Source organism: Asterias rubens, chromosome 7, assembly GCF_902459465.1.
Source record: "Asterias rubens chromosome 7, eAstRub1.3, whole genome shotgun sequence".
Lineage (NCBI taxonomy): Eukaryota > Metazoa > Echinodermata > Asteroidea > Forcipulatida > Asteriidae > Asterias > Asterias rubens.
The window spans coordinates 7797869-7810840 of record NC_047068.1 but is presented as its reverse complement, the minus strand read 5'-3'; the positions used below and the strand labels follow the sequence as shown (position 1 = coordinate 7810840).

At 39.4% G+C, this 12972-nt stretch overlaps 1 protein-coding gene across 4 annotated transcripts in view; it reads right to left on the bottom strand.

The window, feature by feature from the left end:
* The window catches only part of LOC117292552 (protein outspread-like), a 103196-nt gene that overhangs the window by 49061 nt on the left and 41163 nt on the right, over positions 1 to 12972 (bottom strand). For all 4 annotated transcript variants that reach the window (XM_033774648.1, XM_033774644.1, XM_033774645.1 and 1 more), the window contains exons 6-7: positions 9294 to 10190; positions 7518 to 7664 (exon numbers count right to left, since the gene is read on the bottom strand). In XM_033774648.1, coding sequence (XP_033630539.1) covers positions 7518 to 7664; positions 9294 to 10190 — 1044 coding nt within the window. The remainder of the gene's footprint in view (positions 1 to 7517; positions 7665 to 9293; positions 10191 to 12972) is intronic.

Here is a 12972-nt window from a genome sequence, read left to right as displayed (position 1 = left end):
CCGATACTTGACACTTTGTACTCAAGTACCTTCGGCAAGAGTTCATAATATTGATGACCCAGACGATAACATTTGACCTTAAAGAGGAAGCTACCATTATTGGGTGTATCTAAAGCCAATTTAGCACAAAAAAAGTGATGCGATTCAAAGAGCATTCTATTTTTAGGGGGAAATGAATAATGTCATAGCTTAAAACAATCATTAGATACAGCAGCATTTACTTTGAATGTTCTGCCTCATAATTTAATTCTCAACTCAGAACGCTTTTTCAAAGACATTTTTAATACTTTTGTTTAAATTTCCTTGTAAGTAAAACAAAAAACAAAAAAACCTTAACATTCCTACAGCAGAGAAGTGTTTCTCAGAATCAAGTGTGTCATAATTGGTGACTTTAGATTGGAATGTTATAAATGTGATTTCACTACAAGTTCTATATCCCCACAGCACACTTAAAAAGCCAGAAGGTATGCCAACAATTATTATGGAGTTCCCAAACAGCGCCCTCGTGTGGCCATTCAAAGCCAGGTTTTATGACTCATCTGTTGCCATTTGCCCTCCACATATTTGCATAGCAATCATTTGACACAAAAGATAACACCAGGTGGATATTGACAATTTAATTCCAAGGGTAGGTAAAATAAAGAAAATTAGAAAAAACATACAGTAGACATAACTCCACGTATGTATTTAGTGTCAAAATATGTCAGGTTGATGTGCAGTGTTATTTTTTACATTGCATATTCAAAATCTATTGCATGGACAAATTCTGGCCCACTTTGCAGATGGTAACACTGAAGAAATTTGAAAAGGGAAGGGAAGGGAAAACCCTAAAGGATTCAAAATGTTTATTACCTAATACCGGAAGTCACAATTGATCCCCAAAAGAGCTACCAATGTTCATGTACATTACATGTGTAAGTGAAAGCATTTTGAACTTCTGCGGAAAATACCTTTCTTTTTCACTTTTATGAAAGGACAGAGGACATAATATCTTAAAAGTACATTGGCTTGTGATATTTAATTGGTACCTGTATAATGGTTGAAATGCTTAAAGGGGACTGTTGTCATATCACCAGGACTATGGCTGTAAATAGAATAGTCCAATAATGTACTCATCCAGTTTAATACTTTTCCGATTTCATACTAACTTGTTACACAAAACACTGGACCACGGGTTTTGCATCCCTTGCGCGGGATGAAGCAATGGTTAACAGGCACACAGCAAGTGTGGAGCGAGGCAGCCGAATTGCCAAGGGACATGATACCCACAGCGGTACCCTAGAAAATGTTGAGATTTATTATGCTCTCAGGTGCATTGTTAGCATGTACTAGGCTTATGTTACATGATTGTAGTTGTACAATGTTGTTGCCAGGCATATATTAGGCTATAAAAAAAAAAATCAGAAAAAAAAAAATAACAACATTTTTTTATATATTTTTTTTTTTTACGTTTAAAAAAAGATTTTTTTTTTTTCACGAAAAAACACAAAAAAAACGCGGAATTCCGCATGTCATCTCGATCGTAGCAGACCTGTAGCTGTACATGGAATTATGAACTGTAACCCAGTTATTGCAAAAGTGCGCGCACTGGCCTATATATCACAAAAGGCACCACGTAATTATTTTATGTTGATGTGACGACCAGTGCGTAAGCAGTAACTACGTAAACAGTTCATTATTCCATGCACAGTTAACAACATTAAATAATCATTGAGGCAATTTTTGGTGACAACAAAACACAGTAGAAGCTAGTTGGGATGAACTCAGCGAAGAATAAAATTGGATGAGGACAATACTGAAGTGTTGTTACACATTTTAATGATTAATCGGGTGCGGTTTCGGTCAACGATGCTTATCAAACAACACAATGACCAGGACTCAATAACATAATTTTGTCAATTCATTATTCATTGAACACTAAGAGCGTAAGTTGCATACCGTAGGCTACATTAGTAATGATGGGGTAATATAAAAATGGAACATACACAATGAGCCATTTGAAAAATAACAACATCGGAACAATTACTTTTCTTGCTCCATTTGCTACTCCTCGCACTGTAATCAGTTTTGCTATATCACTGGGTGGAGTGCATGCTATTATTACAGAGCTACAGCTTGCTACCAGAAGCATGTTCCAACTGTGCTTTCATCAATTTTCTTTAAAGAATTTCGGTACTTTTTCAAAATTACATTAAACTTACAGGGTTTGAAGATAATGATGATAGAAAGTTATCTTAAAGTATTACTTTACACAATTAATTAGACACAATTATTTTTGCATGTCAACAGTGTTCTGCTGGCAAAATGCTAGTCACAAAGTAGTCCGAATGGCTTGTTCAGTGTTGGATTAGCATTAATATTAATCACAAAATATGCACCAGTGAAAAAGCCGGTGGGCCAGTTAAATGACGAGCTAACTGAAAAAGTTTAAAGGGCAAACCCTGCGTGCAGTAGTCTGTGGAATACGCCTCTCTTAATATTTATGCATGACGTCATAATTCTTACCCAAAATGAGGCTATGGGCGCATGTCCCCCATTACTTGCAGTGGCTGCGCCCATCGCCTCGTTTTGGGTTAGCATTGTGACGTACCTCATGCATAAATATTAAGAAAGGCGTATTCCAACTCCAGTGCTCACTTGTGACATAAGGAAAGTCACTGTTCCCTGACATTTTTCTTTTTAAAAATAAACTCACAAATGTCCTTTAATTCTTCAAAGACCTTCCCATGGGTTTGAAAAACACAGAATCTTAAATAAGCCCCTTCCAGGTTGGAACTAACTACAAATGTAGAGCCATCAGTTCAGCAATTAACCTGGCCATATGTTCGGGTTTTATCCTTCTCCATCACGCACCCGAGCCCTCTAGTGGTCAGAAGGAGTCAGTCTACTGAGTCCGGAAATTATAGCAATTGGATTTTATGGAATTGTACTTGTTCAAACTTCCTCATGGGTAGTGGAGGACAGAAGAAAATTCATTGGATGTCTGATATAAGTATTTAATAATAATAAAATATTTAGAGACGAGCTTTCGTAAAGAGCGCCCTCAATATGGGTGCCTAATGGTAAGGTCCAACCCCCGAAACCAACAATCAAAACATTTTGTTGGTAAAATCCCTAGAGTTGTTCACCTTGCACGACTTCAAATAGAAAGCTCAAGTCTGGATTCTACCTTAAAATTCAGCGACCTTCCACAAGTAGACAAGTCTCAAATATCATTTTGCAATATAATAACATTTTCCCCCTTTTTCATTGAAGCCCTGAATGACTCTTAACCCCTAATAAATTGATTGCAACAGCAGACAGCATGAAGCATGAAGCCATGGAATATTATTAGCAAGGCCAAAACAAGCCCTTACAATTGTCACTAAATCTCTCTGATCGAGCGGTATAATACCTGTCCAAGAACACAGACTTCCACAGATCTACATTAACCTTACACGGATTAGAGATAATGATGGTAGAAAGCTTCCCTTAAAATATTAATTGCTCAGGTGCTGAAGTTTTTGAAAAATTTGTAAAAAACTCATCACAAAAATAATATTCGTCTCAGTGAGATACATGTAACTATTAAAAATTTAGCATCAGAGTTGTACAATAATTGTCCAATAACACAGCAATGATGAGTGAGGGTTACATATCCTTTGACAAGAGGGAAGAGAAAACATGAACTTGTCACGTTCCGAGTCCTTGAGTGTTTTTGTAACGTCAATGGCCATGAAGAAGGACTTCGATTGAACTCTTATTGCAACCGGACCATAGTACATGCAGTCAATTTCTTCCGAGAATGGTACAGCATATCCGCAGGGTTTTTACAATCAATCAGTACAGATGAAAATCTCTGGGAGTTTTATTTTTGAGGGAATACTTGCAAAGAGCATTTCGATTTGCCTACAGGGTCCACTTTTATGGAGCTGCTTAAAGCAGACGATTGTGCATGACAATTCTACTGCTAACCAAAGATGGGCAGAATACAAGTCACAGACGGTTAATGTGACATTGTTTTGTTAAAGACAGTGGACACTATTGGTAATTGTCAAAGACCAGTCTTCTCACTTGGTGTATCTCAACATAGGCATAAAATAACAAACCTGTGAAAATTTGAGCTCGATTGGTCTTCGGAGTTGCAAGATAACTATGAAATAAAAAACACCCTTGTCACACTAAGTTGTGTGCTTTCAGATGCTTGATTTTGAGACCTCAAATTCTAAACTTGAGGTCTCGAAATCAAATTCGTGAGAAATTACTTCTTTTTGAAAACTACGTCACTTCAGAGGGAGCCGTTTCTCACAGTGTATTATACCATCAACCTCTCCCCATTACTCGTTACTAAGTGAGGTTTTATGCTGATAATTATTTTGAGTTATTACCAATAGTGTCCACTGCCTTTAAGCAGGTTACGTACATATGTACTTTATGTGCTAAAGCAGCTGGGTCCTGTGCCCAATTTTATAGAGCTACTAAGCACAAAAAAATGCTTACCATGAAATTTCTTCCTTGATAAAAACATGATTACCATCCAAATTTCCAGTTGTTGCATATTGCTTGTTACTGGTATTCAGCTGTTGTTTGCTTATCCTGAAAATCACCTGGAAATTTGGATGGTAAACTTGTTTTTATCAAGGAAGACATTTCATGCTAAGCAAATGTTTGTGCTTAGCAGCTCTTTGAAATTTGGCCCTGGAGAAATAGAGACAATGGCCTGTTTACTACCTACCAGGCATGCCGTAGAAATCATACAAAATTCCACAAAGGGTTCACTGTCCGTTACCGATTCCCTCACAAATTAGTGCTCATCATATAATTTTAATTTTTTTTCCCTTTCTGTTAAACAGCTAACCAAAATTTGTATGGTCTCTGAGCTTTCATAATAATAATATTACTAGTACTAGTTGTACTAGTTGGAAGTGATTGTATGTAAAGGGAACCATAATAAGTGTTTTTGTTCTTGGTAAGATTGACTAAAATATAAAAATAGATAATCCATGTGAAATACTACAATGATGCAGCACAAACCGTGGCGACCACCCCAACCCCCCCCCCTACAAAATCATGCAGACCGCATATAAATGAGTCTTGTATAAACAAACATCATGGGATGAACATGTGCTCAATGTATTTGGTTTGGGGAAACACCTATGTATCTACTGGCTGGATAGATTATGTTCTTTTTTGAACTTGTCTTGCTAGGTATTCTACTGCCAGGGAGTTAGATTGTTCAGAAATCGGGAGACTTCTCTACGAACATAGTGTTCCCAAAATAATTATTCCCTTTAATTTGCCCTTTTCCCCTGGAAGGTATAAGTCTATAAGTGTGCTGCAGTAGAGAGGGCTTCAAACACGACAAACATAACCACTTCCTATGATTGTACAACGCATGATCACTAATGAAGTACAGGTGGTATTTTGTCGTACGGTCACAATGCGTACGTTAATTGAAGCATCTTGAGGGGGTGGGGGGGGGGGTGGGAGGAGGTATGATGATACTGAGTATTGCAATACTCTTCTTGACGTCACCAGAATCACCTCGACAAGGACTGTCATTTCCCCGTGAGGGTGGGTTTTTTTAGGTGTAGAATACAGCCAATGTGTTCGTAATGAACACACAAATATCAAAAGCACTCGCTTCTCTATATAAAAAAAGAAGAAGTAAAAAAGAAGGTCTTATTGATGCAGGCCTTGTGTTTTCCTGGAGGACGCCCCATGAACTCCTGGCACTGATACAATTCAAAGGGCAGAAGCCTTTCAACATCTTTAAAACACTTCTCAGAAGTGTTATAACACAGAAGTTCTGTGCTTAATACATTTATGTGTGCTAAGCTGCTACACCAAATTGGGCTCACTTTATTTATTTCCTGGCATCGAGCCGATTATTTTTTTCAAATAGGCTTTAAGGACATGGTATACAATCTGTCCTTCAATAAACCAAGGGGCTACCAGGGCTCAGGTGGTACCTCTTAATTTGGTAATCCCGGAAAATTCATATCTGAACTTGGAGGTGATGCAAAATCGATAAAAACAGGTGTTTTTCCCCCCAACGAAACAGACTTTTCCAGAGACAGGTTGGGCAACAATCCTTCAGATGACATATGTCTGACACGATAAGCCGTTGGGTTATTGTAGGGGTGAAGGGGACAGCTAGAAATTTTGGAATTTTCAAGTTGAGAGGGATAGGGGCCTGCTTTGTTGAGCAAATATTTTCTGGAAAATTTAGGATTCTTTGTCACAACCGACGTTTGTCAAATGGCACTGAAGATGGTGACTATCTCTGGCTACACTTTAAAATTGTATGTACTTTGCTATCTTGCATTCCTAGTAAAAAGAATAGCATTGAATAAAATGCTAGTCAATGGTTGGTTCTCAGATTTGAGGTGTCTAGTTATTTCACTACCAAAGAAGTGCTCTAATTTTTTTAACTACTGTACAAACACATGCAACTCTTACAACTGGTGTCCCCCCCCCAAAAAAAAAATAATAAGTGAACGGTTGCATGACGTTCTGTAAAATTTCAGTTTGTCTAGTTGTTTGCATCTATATGACTACATGAGATGTTAAGCTTCAATTTGGTAAACCATTTGCACAAACATTGATTTTCATTTGTGTACAACGGCCTTTGTTAATTTGGAATCTTGTTGACCACCAATAGGTACCATTCATTTCAATGACATTCATCACTATGTTTTGTTTTTCTTCTTTTACACAACTTTTAAACAGAAACAAAACTTGGATTTTGATTTGGAATTGTACGTACAGTAGTACATAGTACAATAGTGTGTTTACATGAGAAGGACAGGAAGTATTATACATGTAGGTCAAATCTTGCAGCCATTAGCAACCACTAATGGCATTTTGTTACCAGATGGTATGGGTCTTTTAAGGGTTAAACCTATCAACCATGACATCAAATCTGCCTGTCCACCACGATGGGGTCAAGTTCACCTGCCCACAAGCTCCACCCAGTGACTAGAAAACAGCCAGGAGTGAATGATAATGTTCAATCAGGCCTGGGTCGATTTCACAAAGATAGTCACAACTTAGGACTATTCCTAGGACTCTTAAGGAGGTACTACAAACTTAAGGGTAGTCCTAAGTTAAAACAAGTAACTTGTCCTAACTCCAGTAAAACTTAGTCTTACCTCTTAATACCCCAGAGGCATTGGCCTCTGTTGCCCGTGTTCATGGCTTTGGTGCTCATCTCAGAGCGGCCAACATTTGCATTTTGCAACCAGGAAGACATTGTTCAATAATCAGGGAGATTTTAGAATTACATCTATTTTATAGGGAGAAAGTTTCAACAATCAGGGACACTTTAAAATTGTTCATCAAACATGGAAAGATTGGTTTACTTTCATGGCACCTTCTGCAGAATCAGGGAGAGTTGGCCGCTCTGCCCTCACAACAAAAAGGGACTTGCCCTCTCAAGAGTAAAGATCCATGGTCATTTTCACAAAGAGTTAGGACCTGTCCTAACTTAGGACTAATTCCAGGCCTGTTAAAAAGTCCAGACTGGAGACTCTTACCTTATTGGTCTCACTCTCATCACTAGATGGCGGTATAGTGACATGCATACTTCCATCCATGGTGTGTCGGGCGCGTCGATTGTGGGCGTGTTTCCTTCGTTCAATCGTCCTCTTACTTGGAGATGGCGAATCCCCATCAAGCATTGCCTGCAAGAATAACCACATTAAATATGATAATATGTCTTCTGGATTTCAAGGAGGGGGAGGGGGGGGGGGAGGTAATAAGTGCTTTCCATTTGACTGCTTTTGTTACACCAGTTCACCTGTTCATGTTTGTTTTGTTGTCATTTAGCCTTTGAGAAAGACTCTGCTGCGACGGTCGAAACGTCAGGCCAAAAACTTAGTTTTCATTATCAAAAGATCAACTTTGCGTGGAGGAGAGTCCACAATGTTTGTAACAACTTCTCCGCCAAAGAGAATGCGTGACTATGTATCAGTAGATCAAGCATACCAGGTATAAATCTCTATTGTTCATCAAGTTCTGAGCATGTGAAAACATCAGCATTCTACCTTAGCAGTGGTCCACTGGCCAAATGCTAGTTGAAAACAACCCAGGACAAGTCACAAGTAGTCCAACTGGCTTCTTCAGTACCGAAAGGCAGGCTTAATTTTGTATGCAATACAGACTGTTGCAAAGGCTGTCAGTTTGACAAGCTAACTGGTCCTGCTGGCTAAGGCACTGACGAATTTCCTAGGAAAAACCCTGCGAATAGATTTACCTGGAAGCCTGCCACCACCATCGAGAGACAATCTCTACAATCATGTAATGTTTATCTGAATAACTAATGGCTGACTTTCATGTTTCGATGACTGATTAACTCAACGAGTTTGCTGCCATGACGCGTGTTAATTACAAACCAGTGTGTCCCCTGGCTCATGAACTGAGCGAGGTGGTGCAAATAGTACACAGCCTGCAAACTGACGAGAATGCTGAGCTAACGCAAACACGCAACAATTGCAACAACGCATCCATGTGCGTTCTTGATCCCAAAAGATCAAGGAAAAAGCTTCTAAATGCCATCAAATGATACTATTGATTAGTATTTCCTTTATGGCAAACCTTCACATTGAGGTAGTGACACTGGACGAAATGTGCAGAGCGGTCAAGGGCAGTATTGAGGTGGGCTGCCTCCTGTTTGAATGGGCGGGAAAAACACTTGTTGTAAACCTTGAACAGGGCCCAATCTCATATAGCTGCTTAAGCACAACAAGTAGCTAGGCACGACAAAATCATGCTTACCAATATATGAGGTTACCAGCCAAATTACCATGTCATATGCACCATCTTTGACAGGTATCCTGCCAAATTTTGCTTAGCAGGCAATCTGTTGAGCAAAATTGTCTGCTTTAGCGACTCTATGAAATTTTGCCCATGGTCTTTTAGTTCGATCAGAGCTCACAATATTCAATGGTGTATTAAGATGCTCACCACATTACCAGGTCAGAGCATTATAAACAATAATTTGTTTGACTAGCTTATTCAGTGTAAATCCAACTACTGCAACTGCGGTAAAAACGTCACACTTTCATGGTTTCTCTTCCAGTTTGATACACTGACCAATGGTTGACTAATGTTGCACACTACACTGTCTCCACACATGAATGACAGGTGTAGTGTGGTTTAAAAGCAAATGAAGGACAATTACCGTGCAGTTGTCCTTGATTTTCTGATCGACTCAGAAAAAGAAAAAGCAAAAAGATTATCTCATCAGCTGAAACGATGTTAATCAGTCAGCAGTTTAAATCATTTTCTTAGTAAGTACATCCTCTCTTTACCTTGTTAACAAGAAAGTTGGCTTTCCTTGGGTTATCCAATCTCTCCAAGTCATCACTGGACGTACTGACTGTCGACGTGTGAGACTCATTCGTACTCGACCGATCTCTACCAAAGTCCGGGCTCTCCTCGGCAACAGTGGTTGGGGTCGGCACCTTGGTCGGAGGAAACGTCTCCCGCGGGGACTTCTCCTGAGGTGATGGAACCTCCTTGGTGGACGGCAGTGGTTCATCAGGGGTGGTGCGATTCCTCCAGCTTCGTCTTTGCGGGTCACTGCGGGAACCAAATCCCGACGACAGGTCAAAGTTGACATTGTTATTGTTCTGATGGAGAGGGGTGTACGCCCCCCGGTCAACGACAACGTCGCTTCGACTTCTCTGAATACCGAGAGCAAGAGCAGCTCCACTCTTTGATAGCTCCGTGATTCCGGTGTCAGAAGCCCTAACACGGGCTCGCATCCGTGAAGCTCTGCTGCTCTGCGAGGCAGGGACGGAGGTTGCCTCGTTCTGAAGCCTAGCCTGGCGAGCAGAGCTCATTTCCTCGTCGGCACGTTTGGACTTTGAGGCTAGGGTGGTCGTTGTTTCGTTTTTCCTCTTAGATGATTGGGTGGGGCTGTCCTGTTGGTCGACGACCGCCGCATGTCCCGCCATGGATGGAGTGCTCCTGGAGAAGGAGTTGGTCGGATCGGAGTAACGGGGCCTCGATTCGAGGGTGCTTTGTGACCGTTGGTAGACATCTTTCCGCTGGTCGTTTTGATCTTTCAAGATATCCCGTGTTTCGGAGCTACTCTTTGGCCAGGAGTCATTCAGGGTATTGTTTAACGATGTGTCTGACTTGGAGCTGGGTAATGGACTGGATTTGCTGTTGCTTCCAAGTGTAGGAGGTTTGCCGTACTTCTCCTATGAGAGAAAAACAAAAAGTGAAACATTGGTAAGGTTTAAACATCAAGTTATCACAATGAATTTCAAACACTTTTCACTTTTCTTTTTTTTTACATTGTCTTGTAACTTGAAGCAAATATAGAAAAGATCTGAAAAAGAACTATGCAACTTTAAAAAGGTGAAAAGTTATTATAAAAAGTCTTCCTTCTCTGTGGTTGTCACCTTTGGATATTTATGTACAGTATCTATGTAACGTACACAGCTGTACATGGCTAACCACTTTACTGTTAAGTGGTTAGAGTAAAAAAATTAATATCATACCACATATCTTTATATTCAACTGCCATGTAATGTTCTTTTCCCAAGATTAACAATCTACCCAACAGACCAATGTATCTTCGTATTTGAAAGGGCAAGGCCATTCTCATTTTGCAACTTAGAGCACTTCCATTGAAAACTTCAACTACTTTTGTTTACCTCTCAACCCCATCCTGCCCCAAAAACTTTAAATAAATTACTATGTTCTTTTCCTTACATTAACAAGTTTACCCGACGAACCCATGTATCTTCATCTAGACCATCCACAGACTAACAAAATTGATTGCTAGTGGAGGGAAAAATAAAGTACGACTCCTAAATCCCTGAATCAGAGAGACACGGTTGGAGTTAATTTTATGTGATTGGTTCTCCACACGATAGTGACAGAGTTCTTTGATCTCCACTGCCTGACACTTTCTGGATTATGTTGTGACGCTACCCAAAGAACCAGTGTGAAATCAAGCTTAAATCCCCGTATAATGACAGTCAGACTTAGCTCTCAGTTAAAAAGGAAGAGTAACAACAGCTTGGCGAGTGGTCTAGAAAAAGGAATGGCCTGACGATTCGACCCTAGCAGCGTCTTTCTCAAAGAAAATATTTTGGCTGGTCAGCAGTTTGCAAAAGCTAATTCTACTTTCTCATTTGGTCTAGGAAAGCATCCAAGGATAAAATAACAGAGTCATTGACAAAATGATTTCTAAATAGGATCCACGTTTTAGGAGGTCTCTTGAAAGGATGGTCATGTCCACTCTTTGATAACACACTAGCATTATAGCTTTAGAGCTTCTGGGAGTACTATCCTTAGCACTAGATAAATAGGTCAAAGACCAGCATTTCTTTAAATAAGAAAAAGATACCATGAAATGTTGTTTCACCATGGAAGCCGTGGCCTCTGTTGCCCCTGTTATTGGCTTTGGTGCCCCTTCAAAAGTTTCCCATAGACTTTCATTTCCAGGGACTCTCGACCCCATCCTGCCCCAAAAATAATAATAACAATAATATACTACAACCAATAATTTCACCGTTAACTGATATAATAACACTAACTTTAATGTCCTTAAAAATAATTTCAGATAAAATGACAATCCAGGTTGATTGATGATCCACACTCTTTACTCTGTACTTCAAAAAATACAAAGTTCGCATAAAAAACCTGTTAATTTTAGACCCTCAAGATCCACCACCAACATGATCTGCTAACAAAATAAACGTCTTCTCAAGATAAACTTTGTTAACAAAAACAACGATCAAAATTGTTGTTTGGAGCAGGATATTACCAACATCTGTTTGCGATTAAGACAAAAAAATGTCTCATCTTCCACATATGGCAAAACTAAATTGTCAAACGCCCACCATATCGTCGGTGGCGGCGGCGAATGCAATAATATGAAACCCAGTCAGGCAAGTCATGTTTTCGTTTGCGACCAAACAGCATTTAATAGACAAGCTTGCAGTACCTCCAAACCCCTATCTTGGCATTCTGGATATTTTATGATTTTGACATTTAGGGTTCATTCAAACGACGGTGGTGTGACAATGTATGGCCATGTAAGCTGACACTCGCCTGTTTACATTTTAATGCACTGTAAACAAGAAATGTTTGAGTTACGATGCACTTTTTATGCACTGTTTAGTAAACAATACACAAGACAAAACTTAACAAAAACAAAAGTATGTGAGTGTAAACATAAGTCGCGAATTAAAACCATAAGAGCAGAATCAGAATCAGCATCAGGGAATGACAACCGCCCCCCGCCCCCACCCTCCAAAAAAAATGGGGTTTTTTATTTTTTGAATCTTGGGAATGGTCAAAAGACCTTTCCCACGAAATATGTAAATTGCACGTTACCCATGCGCACTAACACTTTGGTTGGCAAAATGAAGGAACAATGATTCCATAATTTACAACATGATTATGACACAGATGGATTGAAGGCCATAGACTCCCCATTGTCTCCTACAAATTAATTCCAAGAACTGCGAACATGACACTAGTATAAGTGAATATTGTCCTTTCAAATATGAAATCCCATGCCTGACTCTACAAGTAAAAAATAATAAACACAACAAAGACAATCATATGATGTTGAATTTTGTGTATTTGTTTGTTTGTTTATTTATTTGTTCATTTATTTATTTATCTATTTGTTAATTTATTTATTTAATTTTTAATAGATGTTAAGTTTGCATCGGGATAGAGAATACTAATTTTGGTTTTTACCCATACACCGATGTGTGCACTGTATACTCAGTACTTTTCCAGAGTCCTGTGAAAAAATATCACAGGCATATTACTCGGGTGGGATTCGAACCCACGACCCTTGCAATTCTAGAGCAGTGTCTTACCATGGAGGAAGGAAGAGAAGGAGTTTGAACGACCTGCAAAACCGCAGAGTAACAAAAGAATACCCTGACAATGCCCCTGTCTGACCAGTGGAAAAAGATAGGAGACCTCCTGCTGGACGGCCGATGTGAGCGCGAT